At 27.6% G+C, this 23,229-nt stretch overlaps 3 protein-coding genes across 3 annotated transcripts; 1 reads left to right on the top strand and 2 right to left on the bottom strand.

The window, feature by feature from the left end:
* Positions 1 to 484: 484 nt before the first annotated feature.
* On the top strand, positions 485 to 2,770 carry LOC137806179 (large ribosomal subunit protein uL10). The gene is made up of 5 exons (XM_068606164.1): positions 485 to 1,014; positions 1,129 to 1,197; positions 1,684 to 1,782; positions 1,984 to 2,376; positions 2,460 to 2,770. Exons 1-5 carry the CDS (start codon positions 757 to 759, stop codon positions 2,601 to 2,603), a joined length of 963 nt encoding a protein of 320 aa, XP_068462265.1. The 5' UTR covers positions 485 to 756; the 3' UTR covers positions 2,604 to 2,770.
* Positions 2,771 to 4,099: 1,329 nt separating this feature from the next.
* Positions 4,100 to 10,072, bottom strand: LOC137806166 (probable peroxygenase 4). Its single transcript, XM_068606149.1, has 6 exons — positions 9,811 to 10,072; positions 9,559 to 9,666; positions 8,587 to 8,672; positions 6,723 to 6,817; positions 5,467 to 5,592; positions 4,100 to 4,454 (listed from the first exon to the last, which is right to left on the bottom strand). Exons 1-6 carry the CDS (start codon positions 9,854 to 9,856, stop codon positions 4,307 to 4,309), a joined length of 609 nt encoding a protein of 202 aa, XP_068462250.1. The 5' UTR covers positions 9,857 to 10,072; the 3' UTR covers positions 4,100 to 4,306.
* A 3,979-nt stretch (positions 10,073 to 14,051) lies between these two features.
* On the bottom strand, positions 14,052 to 19,476 carry LOC137806178 (ubiquitin-conjugating enzyme E2 variant 1A). Its single transcript, XM_068606163.1, has 5 exons — positions 19,300 to 19,476; positions 17,513 to 17,652; positions 15,377 to 15,502; positions 15,087 to 15,213; positions 14,052 to 14,434 (listed from the first exon to the last, which is right to left on the bottom strand). The coding sequence occupies exons 1-5, from the start codon at positions 19,325 to 19,327 to the stop codon at positions 14,376 to 14,378; spliced, it is 480 nt and encodes a 159-aa protein (XP_068462264.1). The 5' UTR covers positions 19,328 to 19,476; the 3' UTR covers positions 14,052 to 14,375.
* Between the last annotated feature and the right edge of the window lie 3,753 nt (positions 19,477 to 23,229).

The following is a 23,229-nucleotide window of genomic DNA, read 5'->3' as shown; positions in this document are numbered from 1 at the left end:
TTTAAAATTTGTTTTTAATCATACACATAATTAATAAAACAATTATAATAATAACAACATGGATAAAAATAATAAATAGTGTCGTTTATAATTTTTTTTTTATAAATCATTAATTTTCTTTGAATAATTATTCACAAAAATAATTATTACAATTACAAATATTTCAATTATTATATTTATTATTTAAAAATAAATAATTTAAATTATATAAAAAAATTACCCTGTTTTTAATTCTTTATTTGTTTTAATGAAATTTTCAAGCCAAAATTTCAAAAATAAATTATTTCAAATTTTATAAATGTTATTTTTGTTAGCAAATTTTTCTTATTTACGTACTTTCTAAATAATATTACTTAATCATTTGTAAATAATTATTTTATAAATTTGTAGGGTGCAGAGAGTAATTATGAAGGAGCAAACTATCTAAAATAAAAGTCCAATATTGGAAGCCCATTGGGCCTATGTAAATAATACGAGCCGTCAGATTCGTTGCCTGAAATGATCGCAACCGTGGGATTTAGGTTTCTGAAAAACCCTAATCTCATAAATCCACTTCATTTCACTGTTGTCTTTGTTTCGCTTCCGTTCTTCATCTCACACTCTTCTGCAACTCACCTCAACCAATACAGAGGTTAAAGAGACGGCACCGTTTCGCTGTCCGCCTTGACTGAGCCAGAGCTTCGTCTAGGCCCTCGATTTTGCGCGCTAAACTTCCGGTCACAGACACCGTCGTCATCATCGTCGTAATCATCAGCAATGGCACCGAAAGCAACCAAGGCAGAGAAGAAGATCGCTTACGATGGGAAGCTGTGCCAGCTTCTGGAGGAGTACGGCCAGATCCTCGTGGTGAACGCCGACAACGTGGGATCCACACAGCTCCAGAACATTCGCAAGGGTCTCCGCGGTGACTCCGTCGTCCTCATGGGGAAGAACACCATGATGAAGCGCTCCGTCAGGATGCACTCTGAGAAGACCGGCAACAACGTCTATCTCAACCTCATTCCTCTCCTTATCGTCAGTTCCCCTTTCTCCTCAATCTGTTTAAGCTTTCGCCTTTGTGTTTTGTATATGCTGTTTAGTTTTGGTTTTTAATGTTTTGGCTGATGAACGTGTTTTGCGTTGGATTAGGGCAATGTGGGATTGATTTTCACCAAGGGTGACTTGAAGGAGGTCAGCGAGGAGGTTGCTAAGTACAAGGTAAACTCATGTTTTTGCTATTTTTTTGCATTTTATCACTACTTTATTGTATTAAATTTGATATATGACAATGGGTGTGTTTGTTTCTGTTTTTTTTTTTTATGAATGTGATTTTTTTTAAAATTAAATAATCATATTACAGTTCTTGAATGTGTTTGGTTAAGTCTGTTTATGCTGAAAAATAAATGATTTAGAACGGAAAGTGATTGAAGTGAGTGATGTTATATTATCATGCTCTGGTTTACCATGCTATTGCAAGGGAGTAATTGTAAGTTGAGTTTTTGTACTATTTGATTTCGTAAGCTGTGATTTTTTTATCCAAATATGATGGCAAAAATTGTTATGTCTGGAGAAATTGTTTATTACATTTTTTTTGGGTTCTTTTGTATTACAAATAGTTAGTTTTAGTTTTCTATTTTTGCAACTGTGTCATGATGCACTTCGATTGAATGTTCATTGAAACTTTGCTGTATTTGATTTGAACAGGTCGGAGCTCCTGCACGTGTTGGTTTGGTTGCCCCAATTGATGTCGTTGTTCCCCCTGGCAACACTGGTCTCGATCCATCTCAGACCTCTTTCTTCCAGGTTGGTATTGTTTTATAAACTGTTTTTAGAATGTTATAGTATATGATGAAAGTGCAAGAAAAACATAAGCTACCTAAATATTTTTTATTTTAGAAGACTGAGCAACTAATACTATTTTTTATAACAGTTTTCACAAACTACTTAGCAAGGAATAAACTGTGCTTAAAATATTTTTGTTTATGCGTATTCTCTTTCTTTTAGGTGCTTAACATTCCGACCAAGATTAACAAGGGTACTGTGGAAATCATTACCCCTGTTGAACTCATTAGGAAGGGAGAGAAGGTTGGATCTTCTGAAGCTGCATTGCTTGCCAAGCTTGGCATCAGGCCCTTCTCATATGGGCTTGTGGTCCTTTCTGTTTATGATAATGGCTCTGTGTTTAGTCCTGAGGTCCTTGATCTTACTGAGGATGATCTTCTTGAGAAATTTGCTGCTGGTGTCTCCATGGTTACTTCTCTTTCGTTGGCTATCTCATACCCAACTCTTGCAGCTGCACCCCACATGTTTGTGAATGCCTACAAAAATCTTCTTTCTGTTGCGATTGCGACAGATTATTCGTTCCCCGAGGCAGACAAGGTCAAGGAGTATCTGAAGGTAATAAATAATCTTGGCATTTGAATTATCTGAAGTTATGCTATCCCCATCCTTTTATTTATGAATTTTTATTTTGAATACAGGATCCAAGTAAATTTGCCGTAGCTGCTGTTGCTGCTCCTGCTGCTGCTTCTGGTGCTCCAGCTGCTGCAGCAAAGGAAGAGGAAAAGAAGGAAGAGCCCGCAGAAGAATCTGATGATGACATGGGTTTTAGTCTGTTTGACTAATTTATGTAAGCTTGTTGAGGTTGTTTTTGTTGAGGTTGTTTTTCAGCCCCATTTTGTTAGAATTGATGAATTGGTCTTTCAATTTAGTTTTTATAGTTTGTTGTTTCCCTTTTCATTTACATTGTAATACTTTTTTAATATTAAAAATTCCTAGTTATAATGGTTAACTTGTCTGTTCTTGCTAGCTATTTTAAATTTTAGTACAGCCCAATAAACTCTAATTTCCTAAATCACCGAGAGTTTGAACGAGTTTATTTAGTTTGTCGAGTTTCCTCAAAAATTGAGTTACTATTTTGTTAACTTGGTATGGTAAGAGTATGTGGACACATAAATTCGGACGAGTCAACAGTTTGATAACCATGTTTTAGAGTGTTTTAAAAAAATATTAAAATTTATAGATAATTTCTCTTATATTATAGATTGATGAAATGAGTTTATTTATTTTTTAAATAATACACTTGAATTAACAAATTTTCAAGTATTAAAAAGATATAAAATATTTTAGTGTTTTTTATGCAAATTAAGAATATGTGGTAATTTTCTTTGCATTGTTAATATTGTAAAATATTACTCCAATATTCTCAAGAATTAGATCAATGAGCTACACTAGGGAGACCAAAATAATTTGGTTCTCTTTTCCATTAACATTTTTTCAGCTGTCACAAGTTTAGAATCATCTTCGATAACATGTTTTTCTCCAATTTCATCCACTATGTTGTCCAATAATTCATACATTTTTTTTCTATCCTTTATCACATAACTAGTGTTAATGGATTTTAATACCACTTGAACTCTTAAACAATAAGAAATTAGTGAGTCATCTTCCTTTTCCATCAGTTAACCATCACATATCAATGTACATCTCCATTTCTCCCAATTCACTATTTTTTTTTTCAGATAGGATACCCTTACCTTTAGCATCTGAATGAAAAGAGAGCTCCTTACAGTTGCAAATTTCTTACATCTTTTTTTTTTCTTGTAAACATTGATTGTCATTTGGTAGAGATCATTTTTCTTACTTCTCTTGTAACTTTTTCACAATCCAAGTTCATCTCCTTTTTCTCTTTTCCTTTATCTTCCACTAACAGGGGATAATGTCTTTCTTTGTTCCAGCAAGATGATATTTCATCCTTGCTATTCCACCCCAACAAGTATGAGAGCAAAACTTACATTTTACTTGTAGTCAATTTGTTGAAAGACTTTCACAATACTTCCATATAATATCTGACTCTCTTTTTTATTTACTCATCTCAATAAATGAAGACAACAGAAAAAAAAAAATTTAAATTAAAAATATTCTTTTTTAAAAATTCGTTACAATACGGAATCGTTTCGCAATTCATGCTATTCGTATCACAATTCATACTATACAGCTGCAATACAAAAGAAAAACGATTATTCTTACTTCGTGTACACTGATGTGTACACTGAAAATCGTATCGTACGATTCATATCATAAATCATCCTATGCTTACTACCATGCAATAGAGGAGAGATTGATGAGATGAGTTTATTTAATTTTTTAAGTAGTTCACTCGAAAAAACATTAACTTAACAAATTTCAAGTAATAAAAAGACATAAAATATTTTACATCAAACACTCTGATAACTTATTCCTGAAGTGCATACACTGTAAATACTATTTTATGGTACTCAACAGGCATTCAGAAAGAAGCATATAGTTCATATGAATCTGTATATATTCATTTATTTTTCTTCTGTGAATGTTCCTTCTCCAATTTTTCAAACAAGCTTCCATCGTAAACACCTCGAATAGTGTCTCTGTGCAGTAAACCATCACTGTCTTTGCAAAGAATGTATAAGAACTTCCACTCCGAAAAGCTACCTAACCTACATCAAAGGTAACAACTTGGGTCATTCATATATATTCACTTTTTATATATCATCTTCAACATTATGTATATAAATAACCCAATGAAATGTTTATATTTCTAAATCATACCATCATGTGTAGATGATGAAGATTAAAACTTATTAAACAATTACTTCTGAAAATTACATTACTCTGACATTTAACAGTGATTGATGTATGATTGTATGGTCAAATTTTATGGTTTAAGATATACATTCTATGTTTTCAGTTTCACATATTTATTATGTTTTTATTACGAAGTGAACTTTAGGCCTAACTCAATTCCATAAAACCAACTCATAAGGTTGAGGTTTGCACCCACTTATATACAATGAAAGGCTCTAATTTCTAGTCGATGTGGGATCTCCAACACGCCCCTCACGCCGAGACTACCAACTCGTGCGTGAGACTATGTATTATGGGTGGTTCGATAGTGGCCCGATAATGGGTGACACGATAAGCCCAACAAACACTCGCTAGGATAGACTCGAAATGGCTCTGATACCATAGTACGAAGTGGACTTTAAGCCTAACTCAACCCCATAAATTCTTCTCTATAAAAAAAGAAACAACTGATAATTAGAAAAGACTCCCAATTAATATTAGGATCCTTCTACTCTGGTATCCGTATCCTTTAATAGTTTTTTCATTCAAGAATTTACATGAATAATACATTTTAATTAATAGTAAATATTGTGTTAATTAAGGTTTATTTAAATAATCTTCTTCCTATACACTTCTATATGAAAAGCAGAGTCTCCACTCTTTAACTTGCATTTATTTTTTAAAAAAAAATCTCATTTAAAGGCATTTATAGAGAAACTGGTACAAGCATGTTTTGAAAATAAATTATTATTTAGTTTCAACCTGTATTATGGTCTCCAATAATTTTTTGTGAATTAGAATGTGTTGAACAGTGGATTATTAAAATACTCTTTTATAAATATAATTTTTTTGGATAGCATAAAAAGAATATGAAAAATTTGATACCATCCACCGTAATCCTTAGGTTCTCTATTTGCCTTCAGCATCTCCATCAATTCATCAGATGTTAGAGCATCTGGATGTGTTCGTGCATGCTTCTTGAAAATTTCCTCAAATTTTGAAGGAACAAACCTAAAACACACAACCAAATTGTAAGTAATCAGATTGTAATGTTAGAGAGACAAAAAATAATTAGTTGTTATAGTGACTAAATTAGAGATTATTTTAGACACTAAAAAAATTATTGGTTTCTAAATTAGCTTCTACACTGCAAGACAGTCATGAAATAAAAACCAATTTTAGAAACAAAATATAATTTGTTACTATAGTGACTAAATTAGATACCACTTTAGAAACTAAATAATTTTTTTATTTCTAAATTAGTTTCTATTATTGGTAAATGGTTTCTAAATTGATATCTAATTAGCAACCAAGTTTTTGCTACCAAATTTGGAATCTAAATAATTGGTAATTAAAACCTTAATTGCTAATTATATACCAATTTCGTTACTATTGCAACTAATTATTTGGTCTCTAAAAATTGATTTTTATTTGATGATTTTCTTATAGTGCTATTATTGATAAATAATTTCTAAATTGGTGTCTAATTAGTTACCAAGGTTTTTGCTACCAAATTTAGAATCTAAATAATTGGTAGTTAAAGTCTTGATGGTTAATTATATATCAATTTAAAAACAATTTATCAATAATAAAAATTAATTTAGAAACTAATAATTTTTTTAGTATATAATATTGTCTCTAAATTGATTTCTATTTAATGATTTTCTTGTAGTGTTTCAATATGATTTTAATCTTTTAATATGATAAAATTGTTTCTTTTAGTTCTTATAAAATTTGTAGAAATTCACTTTAACATATTGGTTGTGCTTTCTTTCCATTCATTTAATTGGGCATTGTTACTTATATAAAATGAAAAACAGATATCAATAATTGGATTTCTCAATTTATTTTAAAAATATATATTTATAATAACATTCAATTATGTTTTGAAATTGAAAGGTCAATTAAAATAAGCTGATCTCTAGCCAAGAAAAGACAGGCATGTTAAATTATTTATATATCTTATTTTTTATTTTTTATTAATTTTAAAGGTTTATATACAGATAGTAAAAATAATAAAATTTTACTGTTTTCAAAATAGATATTTAAACATAAAAATGGAAATAATGCCAACTTTTTTTTTTCTGGAAAATTTAAAACAGTTACATGAAAATGATGAGAAAGAGTTAAAAAATATGTACCTTCCTTCACTATCATAGACACTAGAATCACTTCCATGTTTTGCTTTCTGAATGTTTTTAACTTCAATTGGAAACAGTAAAGAAGGAAACTTGCCCTACACCATATAACAGTAGCAGAAGTATAGATCATCCTGAAGTGGTTTCTATTTATTTATTTATTTTTATTATCGATAAAAAAAAGTAGCATAAATAAATAATTTCATGAAATATTCAAAATTACTGAAATTACTAACATAAAACCATTAATACAATAAATGATTTATAATTACATGAAAAAAATAAAAACTTTCATGTTAACATCTCAGCTATGCTGGTACTTAAAGTAACAACAATAATTTGTCATCACTTGTAAACAAAAGAAAAAAAGAAAAAAAATACTTAAAGTAACAACAATAATTTGTCATCACTTGTAAACAAAAGAAAAAAAGAAAAAAAATACATAAATATGGAGGGACTATAAAACTCATATGTTAACAAAATCGATATATAGATAAACTATATTTATTCATAAAGAATTCTAAGAACTGATAATGAAAAGATTTATTATGAATAAATCTTAAATTATTTAACATTATCTTAATATGATTTGTTTTCTTTTCTAAAGAGAAATGAAAGGTATTTCTTGATCACTATTTCACTTAAAAATTTAATCATGAAGTTAACATAATGTCTATATTTTTACAACTCTTTACATTACTATTTTTCCCCTAATATTTTATAATAATTAGTAAATAATTATTTTTAATCGTGTATACATTTTGTATATGCTAACTTTTTTTTCTTCTAATTATTACATGTCACACAATAAAAAAAATTCACACACTTGTCAATAATTAATCTTGGTTTGAAACTTGATTGATTTTTTTCCATTAAATCTTTATTTTCAATAATTTTTTTTCCATTTATAATATTCTAATTTTAATTTGAGATACTATTAAATAAATAAAAATATCCCCAAAACACTTGTTGTGTTTGATATAAAGTGGTTAACTTCTTTCCCCTTCCAAAACAGATTAAGCAACCATCCAAAAAAAATTATCTTCCAAAAATATAATATAATTATTATGCTAAATAATTAAAAATTATTTTTAAACCATTTACTTTTTCCATATTAATAATAGGATTTTTAATTTATTAAGAAACCTTTCAAACGAAGCATGTTCAATGGAATTGGAAAAGGATCGCACTCCATCAGCATCAAGATAAACTATAATTAATTGCTCCTTTACAGAAATAAAGTTTTATTCTATACTTGCAAATTTTTAAAATATTATGTACCACACGTTGATAAATTGGAAAACTTTTCTTTCACACCACAAATAATAAAACATAAATATTATTTTAAAAAAAATTATCTTAATTTATTAAAATATAACTCCTTATTCTTGTATATGTGATAGGATAATTGTTTTCAAAATAGAGTCTAAATATAATTTGGTTTCTCCATCATCATTTAAATTTAATTATGAGATTTTCATGTCAGAAAAAGTTTGATAATAGGCTTCCACCTCTTCGTATAATTCTTTATGAATACGTATAATTTATATATGTATAATTTTTGTTAACATATAAATTTTGGTTTAGTCTTTCCATATTTTTGTATTTTATTTTTTTAATAATAATATTTTTTTCAAATGATGACAGATGATTGTTGTTACTTAAAATATCAGTTTAGCTGAGATATCAAATTGTATAATGATGTCTAATATGAAATTTTTTATAAAAAAAGTGAGATAATAATAATTTTTATATTTATATATATATATATAAACTCTAAATTTTTATTTAATATTTAGTATTTTTTGTATTGTGTTTTTAAATTAGTGTAATATTTTGAATATGTGGGAAGAGAGAAGAAGAATACCGGGCGAGTTTTTCTACTGAGAGAAGCGTTGATGAAAAGAGCTGCAACGGATGAGATTAAATAGCCACAACCAATTGCGCGAAATCCTGCAATTTAACATTTTATTTACTTAATTCACCAAAACAAATTTATAAAATGATATACCTTTTATTTATTTTTATCTTTTTTATAAAAGTTTTTTTTTTAGACATTACTATGCCTTGACATCTCGGTTAAGCTGAGACTTCAAATAACAACAATCATTTATCATCACATAAAAAAAATATTATTAAAAAATAAAAAATAAAGAAAATATAAAAAAAAATATGAGGGACTATACTAAAACTCATATGTTTAAAAAAAATTGCATAGATCAACTATATCTATTCATAAAAAATTCTAAGAACATATTAGATGAAATCATATATCTTTATTTAACCATTCTAATTTTATTTATTTCAAATAAAAAAATATTTGATTAAATATATTTTTTTTCATATAATTTTATACTGATTTTAGTACAATTTTTAAATCTTATGAATACTTGTAATTAGAAAACTATTGAAATTGATATGAAATTGATTCTATTTAATAAAAAAAGATTTTCAGTGTGAAATAAGATATTAAAATATTATTACAATAATTTAATTCAAAATCATTCAAATACGATTGTTAGTTGTTTAAAATTAAATAACTTCTACATTTACTATATAGTTTAGATAAAATATTTCATATTAGGAGTTGGTGATTAATTTTAAATCGATAAATTTTCAAATAACTAATGTAATTCAAGTGCAAACTAATAACACGTGGATATGAAAAGAGAATAACTTAACCAACTAGTTTTCACAAGATTGATTACACTTTAAGTTAAAAAGTCAACTTCATAAGAAGTTGAATCTCAAAGATAAGCAAATCTAAACACCATTTTGTTTCATTCATTTGAAATCTCAAAGTTGAAGTGAGTACATAGCAAAAATGCAGAGAAAAAACCTTGAAAAGTCTCCCATGGATAAATGATTCCATCGTGGTTCCTGTCGAAGAACTCAACGTGCTTCTGCAGAACATTTTGGTCGTGTGGTATTGGTTTCTCATCAGCAACTGCACATTAAACTCATGAATCATTTCAAAGTTGCCACAACAAACAAAAACACATGCTAATCTACCAAATCACCATCAATGGAAAAAAGGGCATAGAATAATAAATAGAACACCAAACAACAAAAGGATGGATTTTTTGGATACCCTCTTGGCTGATGCTGTGATTTGAGGAAGAAGATAAAGAAACCATGGTTGTTTGACAAAAGGGTAATGAGGGAGAAGAAAGAGATGAAAAAGAAGTTTTGAGGATGAGATAATGAACAAATTCCGTCTGTGAAGTCTTTTTTATAAGTTTTGGGAATCACTGATTTGGTTGGGAGACAAAGCAAAATGAGATTCCTTTATCTTATTCACACGTAATGGTTTTTAGGTTTATCACGTTCTCAAATTAAATGAAATGTTATATAATACAATCGTGCTTTGAACTTCAATTTTCAAAAGTGGAAAGTAAGTTAAAAGGATTTGAAAATTAAGTATAAATGGATAAAGATGAAAAAAAAGTAGTGTGAAATCCATTATTATTTTAATATTTTTTTTTATATAATTTAATTTTAAATTTATCTTTTATTATATATATTTATTTCTAAATTCATCACATCAAGAATTGTAACTCTATGGAGTGTCAAACTATCATTTTTCATCAATAAAAGGTAATATAGAAAGTGAACTTTAAGTATAATTTAATATTATAAAATCGGTTCATAATGTGATGTTTGTAGTCACTCATATACCATGAAATGTTTTTATATTTAATTGATGTACGATTTTTAATATACCTCTTAACATCGAGTTGTTAATTCGTGTGTAAAACTATATAATGAATAATTTAACAGCGGTTTAATAACAAGTAGTTTGATTAATCCAACAAATTCAAATTTTGTCTATGATAAACTCTATATGACTGTTATATAAGAAGTAAACTTTAAACTTAACTCAGCTTTATAAAATCGGTTAAATAGTTATATAATATTATGGAATCTCCAACAAAGAGATTTCTTTCTTTTGGTTAATTGCAAAGAGATTTCTTTCTTTTGGTTAATTGCAAGTGATGTGGGAAATGTATGTACAAATTGAGTTTTTTTAGTTTAAAATTTAAGAGTTTTGGTACTTTTTTTAATGTATTGTTTTTTTCTTTTCTTGGTAATAAGACATGTCTTTTTCTTATTACTCTTAATTAATGTATTACTATGCCTAATTACGTGATTTAAAATTTAAGCATGTTTGACTGGAAGATAGGGTGACGTGATGTACTAAACATGCTTAACATTTTTTTTATAATATAAGTAGTTAATTAATATAATTATCATACACAAATTTTATCCTAATTCACAATTTATTATTTTTAAGTTAAAATAAATTTTAATTATTATAATTTATTATCTCTAATCTATAATAATATATAATACGAAAATCTCTTTTACCTTTTTTATTTTTCTTTAGATGTCTTTACCTTTAATTAAGCCATTATACATGCAAGTAAATTATGATTATTTTGAAAAACAACAATCTAAAAAGTAAATTATGATTATTTTGGAAAACAACAATTCTAAAAAGTAAATTATGATTATTTTGGAAAACAACAATTCTAAAAAGTAAATTATGATTATTTTGGAAAACAACAATTCTAAAAAGTAAATTATTAAAAAGAGTAATATATGCAATTATCTCATCCATATTAAGTAATAAATACTATTTAATTAAATTATGTACTTAGTTATTTTAATTTAATTTTTTTATCAATAGTCTAATTATAAGTAATATTTCAATTAAATTAATATACCTATAATTATTCTCGCTAAATAAATCTGAATTATTTTTCAATTTAATGTAAACTATTTACTTCCATAAACTTTAGGATATACTTTTAATAGTTACAAACAAAGATTCTAAAGAATTTTTTTAATATAATAAAATAATTTTATTATTTTTAAATTAACGGTGTTGTTTTATAATTATTTAGAAAATATATTTGTAAGTGTGTTGGATATAGTATTGTCAAAAATAATATATTTACATATTAATTCAAAATCCAAAAGTAACAACATTGACAACTCTTTTTTTATTTAAATCTACACAATTTTTCAATTTATTTTTATCTTGTACATACATTATTTATAAATTATTTTAAAAATAAAATAAATGATAAGTGTAATTTGATCAAAGTGTGTCTAAAACAAATGAAACCCTAGAATTTAAAATGTTAAATTGGCATGTGGATGCAATATCTTGTTGCTTGAAGCAATTTGCATGCATAGATACAAACTTGGTTTTCATAGTTAAGATTCCAAGGTTTGGCTATGGCCACAAGAAATGAATTTGGTTGTGGTCCCAAACTTTTCTTCAATGGAAGATTTTTGTAAGCACATAGCACTCTTGATTTTATTCCCCAATGGCATATATTATTCATGGAATCTGGTGTTAGGAAATTGAATTAAAGTTTGAAATTTTTATTTTTTAAAAAGTGAAAAATTAAATATAAATGAATGTAATAATTATTTTAAAAGAGGGGGAAAGAAAAAATAAATAATAAGAAGTGTTAAATATAATTTAAATTGTAGATTTGTGAATAATAAAATACATAATAGAATAAAGTGTCTTAAATTAAATAAATATTAATTTTAGTTTTCTAAATAAATGTAGAATGTAAATTTTTATTATCATAATTATTTTAATAATTATGTGTATGAATACAATTAATTTTTAAATGATGAAAAAGATTTATTAAACATAAAATGGTGATAATTAATTTGATATAATTATTAAAAAAATAATTTTATGTTATACATTTGATGATAAAAGTAAAAAAATTATTAATAATGAATAATGTGGGGAAAATAAAATTTTGAAATTGTGAAATAAGAAAATTGAAATTCTTATGGAATAGTTATTAAACATATGAATTTTATATATATATATATATATATATATATATTTACTTAAGTATATAATATAAGGAAAAAACTTATTTAAATAATATATAAACTATATTTACTAAAAAATATTTTAATATTTAGTTAAGAGTAATTAAAATTTTACTTTAAGAGTTAAAGATGGAGAAATGAAAAGTATATGAAATTGGAACAACATTAATATAATTGAAATGAAAAGGTTAGACATTCAATTAAGTGTGGATTTTATTATATTATCTTGGTTTAGGGTACATAGTTCATTTTTGCTACTTGTTTACAGTCTCTATATTGTAGTGCTTTTAGTTGTGCTGCAATGTCATTCTTTTAGAATTGCAACATTTATGAAAACTGGTTGTATAAAATATTACTGTAGTAAAAATGATAAGGTTGAAATTTGTTCAAGAACTTATATTATGTGGGTTTAAAACATCATAATCTTTTCTTTAGATTTTCTAAACTTAACATATATTTCAATAATTGTACTAAAAAAGAAAATATAATTCGATAATTGTACTAAAAGAAAATAGAAAATTGCTACTTTTAATATACATGTTCATCATACATGGTCATCATACATGGTCATCCTTGATGAATGACTTTAGGTTGGAAGTAATACAAGTTCTTCAATGTTGTCACTGTCCCATTATTTTGGTTCTTAATACACTTCTTTCATAAATGTGGCATTATTTTTGGCAGTCCACCATATCATTTAAGACATACACCCCACATAAAATTTATTATATTTCTTATGGATGCAGAAATTTAGAAGTGATTGTTATATACTATGAATTTCATACCCAGAAGGTTATTTTCGTACTTCATTTAAACTTTTGGATGACTATATTCGAAAGTGAGTTATGAGTTCCAAATTTTCATATCCAGTGTAGTGTAAATGGTGCTGAAAATTGATATTTGAAACTCATTTATGTTTGCTTACGGATCTTGGCATCCATAAACTCATTTATGTTGTTCAAATAAGTTTCTAGATGTAGGCATTTCTTGTCGGTTTTTTAAGTAGTGATTTCTTAGGTGTTGGTGGAGATGAGTCGTGAGAAATAGGTTAAAGATTGTGTGCTTTGTATATGGGTTGGTTCATCCTTAAGTGATTCACATTTATTCATTGTTTATTACTGATAAAAAAACAAAAGCTTCGAGATGACAAAATCTGAAAATGACATATTAGTTCCGAACTTACATTTATGAAACTTTGTTATTTGACTTGTCTGGAAGGTAAGTTTTTTTAAATCATTTAGGACAAAATGGATATTTCACATCTGTGTTGGATGCTGATGCGGATTTCAATTGATATGGTGGAGTGGAAAATCAACCTGCTTTTTGTTGGGTCTGATTTTGCTCATGTGATAGCATCTATTTACCAGGAACCTAACATATGTTTTTTGTTGGGTAAGATTTTGCTCATGTGATAGCACCTATTTACCAGGAACCTAACATAACCAAGACAAGTGAAAAACATAATTTAACTAAACATTCAGTCCACCATTGAAATTAAACATCAGAGCAGTTTGAAGACAAGTCAAATGTTATCCCATAATAATATGGTTCACACAAAAGCAAAGATAGAAAAAAAAAAAGGATCTTAAACTGCGAAATTAGAGTGCGCTGTAAAAACAGCCTCAGTACAAAGGATTAACAAGATCTGATATGATAGTCACTACTATATCTTGGATTGCTCCAAATGGTCCATAATTACATTATAAATGCATTATGCATTCCTCCGTGAACATGGATCATCTATTGAATATAGTTATTTACATTATTATTCTTGGATTCTCCACTGAATTACACAATGCAACATCTCACCACCAGACCCTTTTGATCAATCCTGGCTTCTTCATTGCCTACAGTCATAAAATAACCATTCAGTATGCTCAAGCCATTGAAGGTTCATCATAAATATAAATCTTCTAACAACCAAACTGCAGAGGTAAGCTAGTGCTGACATCTAATCAAAATTGCTTATAAATCAGTAAGAACAGGCAAGATAAAATGGAAAAAGTTTGAGATACGATTGTTAAAAAACATATATTCAGGAGAGGAGGTTGCTCCACTACCAGTTTCAATGAGAAAACATATTAACAAAGACACAACAAAACAAAAGCACTTCCTAAGACTACTAGGAGAAAGAACAGGCTAAAATCTCACAAGTTTTAAAAAATCTAACAAATTTAATTCTGAATTGCTTACAGGTGATTTGGCATCTTCACATTTTACAATGATCAACTTCCTTATTACAAGTTCAAAAAAGTTAATACTGTCAACAATCTCTTAACAATTAACTTTCAATTACTAACCAAAAGACAAAGTAATTTCATATACAAGAGTCAGAACATCTCTGCCTACAGTTTTAGACAATGACAAGACACATAAATAATATATCACATATTGACAAGTAAACCAAACAGATTATAGATACTACTAACAATTATGAACTAGTTTACCAATATAGCAATTTATAAACAAATAGCAATAGTAAAAATAAGATAGATGCACCTTCAGGAGGTTGAGTTAGCTTCCGATTTTGTGGTGACATCATTTCTTTCTTCAATTGCATTAAAATGTCTTCCATAGTTCGCTCACGTTTCCAACTAGCAAGCATAGGAAACAGATGTGGCTCAACCTGGTAATTTGGTGATTAATGAGTTCAATATCAATCACACCAGAGTAATGATAAACACATGTCATGTTAATCCCAATAATCCAGTTCAGTGAATGTAGTGAATTCAAGTTCAACTTTAGTGATTAATAAGCTCAATTTCAATTACTCAAAAATCGTTTCTTACCAGTCCAGTTTCTTGATTGACACATGTCATGTTAATCCTTGTTTGAAATCGAACAGATGGAGGATTTTCCGGATAATCCTTACCACAAAACAATTTCAACTGGTAGATACGTCCTTCGTGAACAGTCTGGTAAAATGACATGACAGGAAAACAAGCCATATCAATATATTATTTGGTGGATACAAGTTCTAGTTTTGCTCAGCAGCTAGAAAGATGCATTATTAAAGAAATTAAAAATAATTAGTGCACATACTAGGAAATGGAGGAAAACTAAGATAAGATGAAAGAAAATGGGATTTAATTATTCAGAAATATTCACTTATTTTTTATTTAATTTCTATAATCATAAAAAACTATTATTTCACAGAACACATTTGTATGTTACTTGCTGTGAAACAAACGCAGACAAAGCCTTTTATTCCAAGGTTGAATCTTGATAATATCATGTTTCTTTTGTTGTGATTTTTATTTTTTGTAAAAAAATATTTAATTAACATTTGGAACACTAAGGAACCAAATACGGGTAATACCCATTACTTGGGATGGGACAAAAATTTCATAGTCGTTGGGTGGGGATGGGAAAGTGAGACCTGCACCCGCCCAACCCCATTCCATCCCTATAGAAAATGGATGGTTTATAGAAGGAAGACAAAGGATTAGAATCAATTACCATGCTCTCTTGGTAGGGAAGGTAGAATTAATATCAAACTTCTTTTTAAAAAATATACAAGGCAATTGATATGCAAGGCAATTGATATGCAAGGCAATTGATATGCTTCCAAATATAATGCCAAATGGATTAAGGGTATTCCTAAACTTCTGTAATTAGGAATATTTTAACAAAGTATTTTAATACATGTAATTATGTATGTATAATAAGTATAAGAATTCAAGCTGGGAAGATGTAGGGGAGGTGTTATTTGCGATGGTAAGGTGCTTCTCAAGCTTAAAGAAAAAATAACCATACAGCCATAACACCTACTATGCTTTATGGTACGGACTGAATGATGAGCTGTAAAGAGCATACAAGAACTATGTTATATAAATGTGTAAGTTGCATGGATTAACGGACACATAAAATAAGATAAAATCAGGAACAAAGGAGAGAAGAGAATAGTAGTACTTGCTGAGAAAAAGATGGTAAAATGATAGAAACTAGTAGATAGAAAACTCTGTCATTAAATCAAGTAACATATCCCATCACTGCCCGATTTAGGTCCCTTGAGATATAGATGTAACGGAGTATTAGAGACTCAGAAGCTTCCCACAATATCCCTTGCAACAGCAGTGATATGCTTCCAAACCTAGCAGAATTGCACCTAACTCGGTAACAGAGTCACAAAGGCTCACAGTAACTGACTCTAGAGGTTATTGTTTTCTGGTTCCCCTTTAACGCCCCTTTGTAAACCCTACTTGACCTATCCTAAAATCTCACTCATAAAGAAGAGTTGACGAAATGGATGACCCAAAAATTATAGCTGAAAGGATTTTATAAAAAACAAAGTCAAACTATTAAAAAGAAAATAGATCTAGATGGTCTTTCTGTACATTAGGTTATGACAAAATCCAATGGTGTGATATTATCCAGGTAGAAAACCTTATCCAATAAGAAAAGACTTCTGTTGTTATACGTGTAAAACTCAGTTCAACCGTAAAACCTTGAAATTCTTCTTGGTTCATTGACCAGTCCCTTTTTTACAAAACATGGGTATGTACCCTCTGGCCGCTAAAAGTAGCAGCCAACCAAAAAATAAGTACAAACAGAAAACATATTTATTCAATACACCTATTGAGTAGCACAGCTTCAATCAACTAAACAGGAGCTGGCTTTACTAGAACATCTATATAATTGAGCTAATAAAATGTGCTATTATTTGTACTAGTGGAACCTTTATTTGTAATTTATCACCCAACATTTCAATCCATATGACATTTTCACATGTCTGAAGAACATAAATACCACTTTACAAATTATTAATCTATAACATTTAACTGAGAAATATTAAACAACTCCCAGTCTACCACTGAAATTCAAAGTATTTACTTTGCCAAAGAAGCAGATAGGGACGTTAGTTGGGGTTCCAAGTGTCAAAACTAACTAATAAAAGAAAAAGACAAAAAGCAGAGACAGCTTACACCAGGGGGGCCAATAATAGTTCCAGTCCAAGATTGCATGTATATGTCATCAGCATCATCCATTCCATAGCTAACAGTTCCATCCCCGATCCCCTTCTCACCTCTCTCAAGCTCTTCCAGTAATCTGAAATTCCTAGGAACTGCAGGGACCAAATAATTTAAGAGTAAATATCAAATCTAAGCTCTACTAAGTCCATCAAAACTGTTTAAATTAAATAGTTACAAGAGAAATTCAAGAAACACACTTTCTCCTATTGGTGTGAAAATTTATTGCAAATCAAAATTTTGAGGGTCCCATGTCTGTTTCATGAATCTCTCTCGTGATTTTGTAGTTTTCAGAAAATGTTAACCAATGAGGGAGTGTTCCTCATGTTGCAATGACAGATGAAGGCAGTCATTAATAATTGATAAATGACGTTGTCAAAGAAAAATTATAAAGGGATTTCATAAGAGATAGTAAACAATATACAACCAAAATATTTGTCAAGAATCTGTAGTGTAGCAAAGCTGTCCATTCTCTTGAAATGTCAGTAATACAAACCCATTTCAAACAGCCATAGGCAAACATTAAGTTATCAGTATCATCCTATGAGTTCATTTATCACTATTACCGAATATGATCAAGGTCACTAAATATATAAGTATTATAATATATTTACAATAACTGCCAAAACAGAACTTAAGCAGATTTATGGATATATTTATAAAAAATAATATCTTGACACCACTGTTCATTAAAAACAACTACTTTACAACAATTTTTTTTAATAAAATATTGTATTTCAATAAAATAATAATTTATATGGTTGTTGGGTGAATGTATAAAAGAAGTAGCACTGTCAATCAATCATGATCCTATATTTACTAGAGAGGAATCATTAACAATGTTAGATTTATTAATTCCCCCTCAACACCATCTAACAAAATAACATCTTAGGCAACTCACCAACACATTGTTAGGAATCCAAGTATGAGTCTAAGTTTCACATTGAGTTGAAGTATGAAAGTTGAGCAACATATAAGGAAGAAGATGTACAAACTCATTGTCTTAAGATTTTGGGTTGAAGGTAGTGTGAATCCCTTATACGGTTTGGCTTATAGGTCAAGAACTTAAGCTGTGATAAGTAGTAAAATTAAAAAAAATCCACAATCACAGTTGCAGCCAGCTACAACATCAAGGTATTTGTGGTCTCCGCAACCCAATTGCCAGTCCCAATATCAAAGATTACAAATTCAAAATATGCAAGAAAAATCACAACTACAGTCGCAAATGCCATTTAAAACCCAGCATGGACTGCCCACAGCAACTCATTGCCATCTGCAGCAAGCATTATACTAGCACGGCAGACACAACATTGGATAACAATTCCACCAATTACAAAATCTTAAAGAAAAAATCTGTTGCACTACTTTGCGGAGAAAAATTAAAAGGAAGGAATCACCATCTCTCCAACCACCATAACAATAAATAAAAAACCAATTGCAACCATACATCTCCAAAATCAAAAAGCCATTTACAAGTTACAATTATAACTATTTCATCATAACCCAACACAGACACCCAATTCAAAACTCAACAATTTCTGAAGTTAAACTCCACCAAAACAAAAAGGAACGCAGCTAGAAACTGTGGAGTATGGCCAGAACAAGCACAGACTAGTTCCTCAATTAGGGAACCACAAGATCACAAAAAATTTGAAGAGTCCGAAAGCATTTAAGGATTGAAAATTTGAAGAATTGAAAACGCAAATTGCAAATTACGATTGGGAAAAGTAATAAATGCTCACCGACGACGCTGGATCCTTCGGAACCCATTGCGATTGTGAGAAATCGGAAGAGTAAAAACGGTTAGGGTTTGTTTGGATAATCGATGTAGAGAAGAAACAAAGAAAGAAAGGCACCAAGTTTAATTTATTGGGTGATTTTGCAGTTAGTTGTACTCCAATCCAACCACTGTAGAGATTGGGAATATTTGTAAATTTAATCTAATATAGTTTTTCCATCACCAAGGTAAAAAAAAATATCTTTCTAAATTTTATTTTATTGTTATCAAATAAACAAATTTTAGATCTTTTTACATGTTTAATAGCTATATTTACTCTTTAAATTTAAAAAAATATATTTATATAATATCTTGTTAGATGAAATTAAACTCAACTTTTGAATTTTGGTTATAAAATTAGTTAACATAAATGTAGGGATAAAAACACTTTTTTTTTCAAATGTTTGTGTTAGAAAGGTAAATAAATAGTTTATTATAAGAGTAAGTGTTCTTGTATAAATTTATCTATAAATACTTCTAATGCACAAAAATGAATCGAAAATAATTATGTTAGTTTCTCTATTAAAGAAAAATAATTTGTACATATGATAAAAAATAATGTAAAGAATTGTATTTTATTAGATAAATAAGTGTGATAATTATATTGAAATTGTGCTCAATACTTAACTTATTACATGATATATATTTATTTGAGCAATATTTTTTTTATCAGCAAATAACCTAAGATAATAGAAACTAGATTGGTATTATATTGTAAGATTTGTTTAGAACTTTGAAAAATAAAACATTACTATTGGATTGTAGAGAATAATAAAATTGTATTTTTAATATAAAAATTTATGCTTTATATCAAATATCAAAGAGTGGAACAATAAAGAGAGTGAGAATCTAGAGTGAATGTAATGAATACAAGTGATGATTAAGTCTTCAAGAACTTGCTTTAAAATTTGCAAAGACCATAGCCATATTAAATGAACTATTCTTTATAGATTTTCAAGTTAAAATAATGTTAATTTCAAGATTAATTGATAAAAAAAATTATCAATTAAAATATACCTAAACATTTCAATAAAGATTCATATTGATTACAATCCTTAAAACATTAAAATTATAACTAAAAACTAAAATTAACTTAAAGATTAATTCTTCACCTTATCTATCATCAAATTGGTTAGAAATATCAAATCAATTAGCACAAATTTAGTTGAATCTTCAATTTCAACAAAATTTCCCATATTTAAAGAAGAGGGTTTGTTGAATTTTCAATTTCAACCAACTTTCCCATATTTAAAGAAGAGAGTTGTTGAATCTTCAGTTTCAACAAAGTTCCCATATTTAAGGAAGAGAGTAAAAGAAGAAAAAATATTTTTACTAATATTTATTAAGCACATGGATGAAAATAAAATTAACTCTAGTAACAAGATAAAAAATAAACTGATTATTGATGTGAAAAGATATTATGTTAAATATTTTTTAACATGTTAATAGAGTTAACAAATGAAAATAATAAATTCTTAAATTGTTTGTAATTCTTGATAATTTTGTCAATTAAAGATAAGTTTTGTCAGTTAAATGTGCCAGAAAAAAATAGAAGAAAAATTTATTTTTTATTTTAAGTTGTAAAATCACGAATTAAAGCACTGAAAAATATTCCGGTCAACTATCTAATATATCTTAACTGATTAAAAACTCTTTAACAGGGTAAAATAACTAAAACATAACTAATTGAAAATTCATTTTAATTGATTAAAATTTGTAAAAAAATAACTTAAACGTGAAATACCATTTTAATTAATAAAATATGAATTATGTGTTCAGTGCTTTTAATTTAATTTTGTATCACTACATTGAGAATTTAATTTTAATGTATTGTTAATATAAATAATTGAAATATCAAATAATATTAATAATTAAGGTTTGTAATATAATCATTACTACTTATAAATACTAATTGTACTAATTAAATCGAGACGTCGAGAGATAAAAAAAAATGTTAATATATTAAAAAAAAACAATGAAACTAAAATAATATAAGTTAACACTATTACAACTAATAAGCTAAAAACATTAAAATTAAAAATAGATTTAATAAGTGAACAAAATAAAAGTTTAATTAAATTAATAAAACTCGGTGATGAATATTATAAGGCAGTTTCTTCCTTCACTTCCAGATTCAAAAATCCATAATTGAAAAAAATCATTCAAGATCCACCAATCCGTAATAGAAATTAGGCTTATGAATTCAATAATCCGAAAATCAACAATTTATGGAAACTTTGCTTCCGGAACACCCCTCATCCGGAAAGAAACATGATTCACTTTTGGATGGATGAATCCGTAGCATACTCCCATATCTCAAATTCAAATAACAGGTGGAGGTCAATTTTGGGATTTACAAAATTATGGGAGTGCATGAAAATAGGTGATATGTTTGTTTAAAAGGTAAGTAGAGTATTTTTTTTATAATTTAATTAAATTCTAACTTTGTTATTGGAACACATTGGAGGTACATCCACACAATCGGTAATGAGTCTAAATTCAGTAACCGAGAGTAAGCTCATGTCTAGTAAATTATAATCAATATTACTTATTGTATTTTGTAAAAAGTTACCATGTGTAATTTTTGTGTCAAGAAAAATAAAATTCATATATTTACATAATCCAAACGATATTTCAATTTTATTATATGAAATAACAACTTGGAATAAAAAAAAATTACGATAAGTTGTTTGGCTAATTGTTTTTACAAAATTAAAATATCAACAAATTAACAGATACTATAAAAATATATTTTCTTAAAAAAATTGTTTCCCAATTACTCTCATCAAACTCAATCACTTGTCATGTCACATCATTATAAGAATCATAAGATCTCAATGAGTATGCAGAAAGGCTTTTAATTTAGGGTTCTTTTCAAAATTTATCATCTTATTCATATCTCCAACAAAATTTAAAGGTATTATATTTAATTATTTAAAGGTATGTATGATATATATTATTCATTCAATTTGAAATACCTTACTCATCTTTATTATTGTTGTTATTGTAATTTGTTTTTTTGTTTTTTTTTTTCTAAAAAGGTGTCAAAGTTCAGTATATATAAAACTTAATGAACTGCAGCATTTGAAAACGAAGTTTTAAGTAATTAATGTATTTGTATTCCTATACTTTTATTGTTTAAATTCTTATAAAAAAATCAATAATAACTTAGGTATTTATTTTCTGAATAATACTAGCCTAATATTAATATATTATTTAATTATTAATTTGAACAGATGACATAGTGATTAGATATTATGTACTCATGTTATATATAAAAATTCATCGTACAAAAAAACCCTCACAACATTACAAACTAACTTAATTTTTGACTTTCTATAGAAAAAAAACTCGTGAAAAAAATAATTATCATCTTATTATTAAAAAAATCTAACATATTCAAGGATAAAGAGTTAAAACTTGTTTTTAAAAATAGAAAAATTAGAAAAAAAAAGTAATTTTATCATAAAAAGCTAATTTATCCATAACTTATTTGACAAAAAATGTTCATATAACGTTTTAAAAAATGATATTTTTGTAGGTTGTATATAAATTACTTTAATTTATAAATATTTGATTTCATGTTTTAAGTTATTTTAAAAATATTCGCGCAAATAGACTTAATCGTAGTATAACAAAATTGATTGAATTTGAAAATTAATTTTTTAATTAATTTTTCGTAAGAAGTAGAAATAAATAATATATTGACGAAATTAAAATAAATAAATAAAATATGAATTTAAACTATATTTTAATTATTTTTTTTATAGAGAAAGATGAGGCCTCACTCCGGCGTAACGTGTGGGAACCTCCAGTTTCAACTCTTGGCTCAGAGCCTGCCACGTCAATGCAAAACAAGACACAAAAAGTTGCGTGTTCTTTTCTTTCACGATTT

The sequence above is a fragment of the Phaseolus vulgaris genome, chromosome 3 (assembly GCF_000499845.2).
Source record: "Phaseolus vulgaris cultivar G19833 chromosome 3, P. vulgaris v2.0, whole genome shotgun sequence".
Taxonomy (NCBI): Eukaryota; Viridiplantae; Streptophyta; class Magnoliopsida; order Fabales; family Fabaceae; genus Phaseolus; species Phaseolus vulgaris.
Note: the sequence above shows the minus strand (reverse complement) of the source record. Positions and strands in the feature narration are given on the sequence as shown.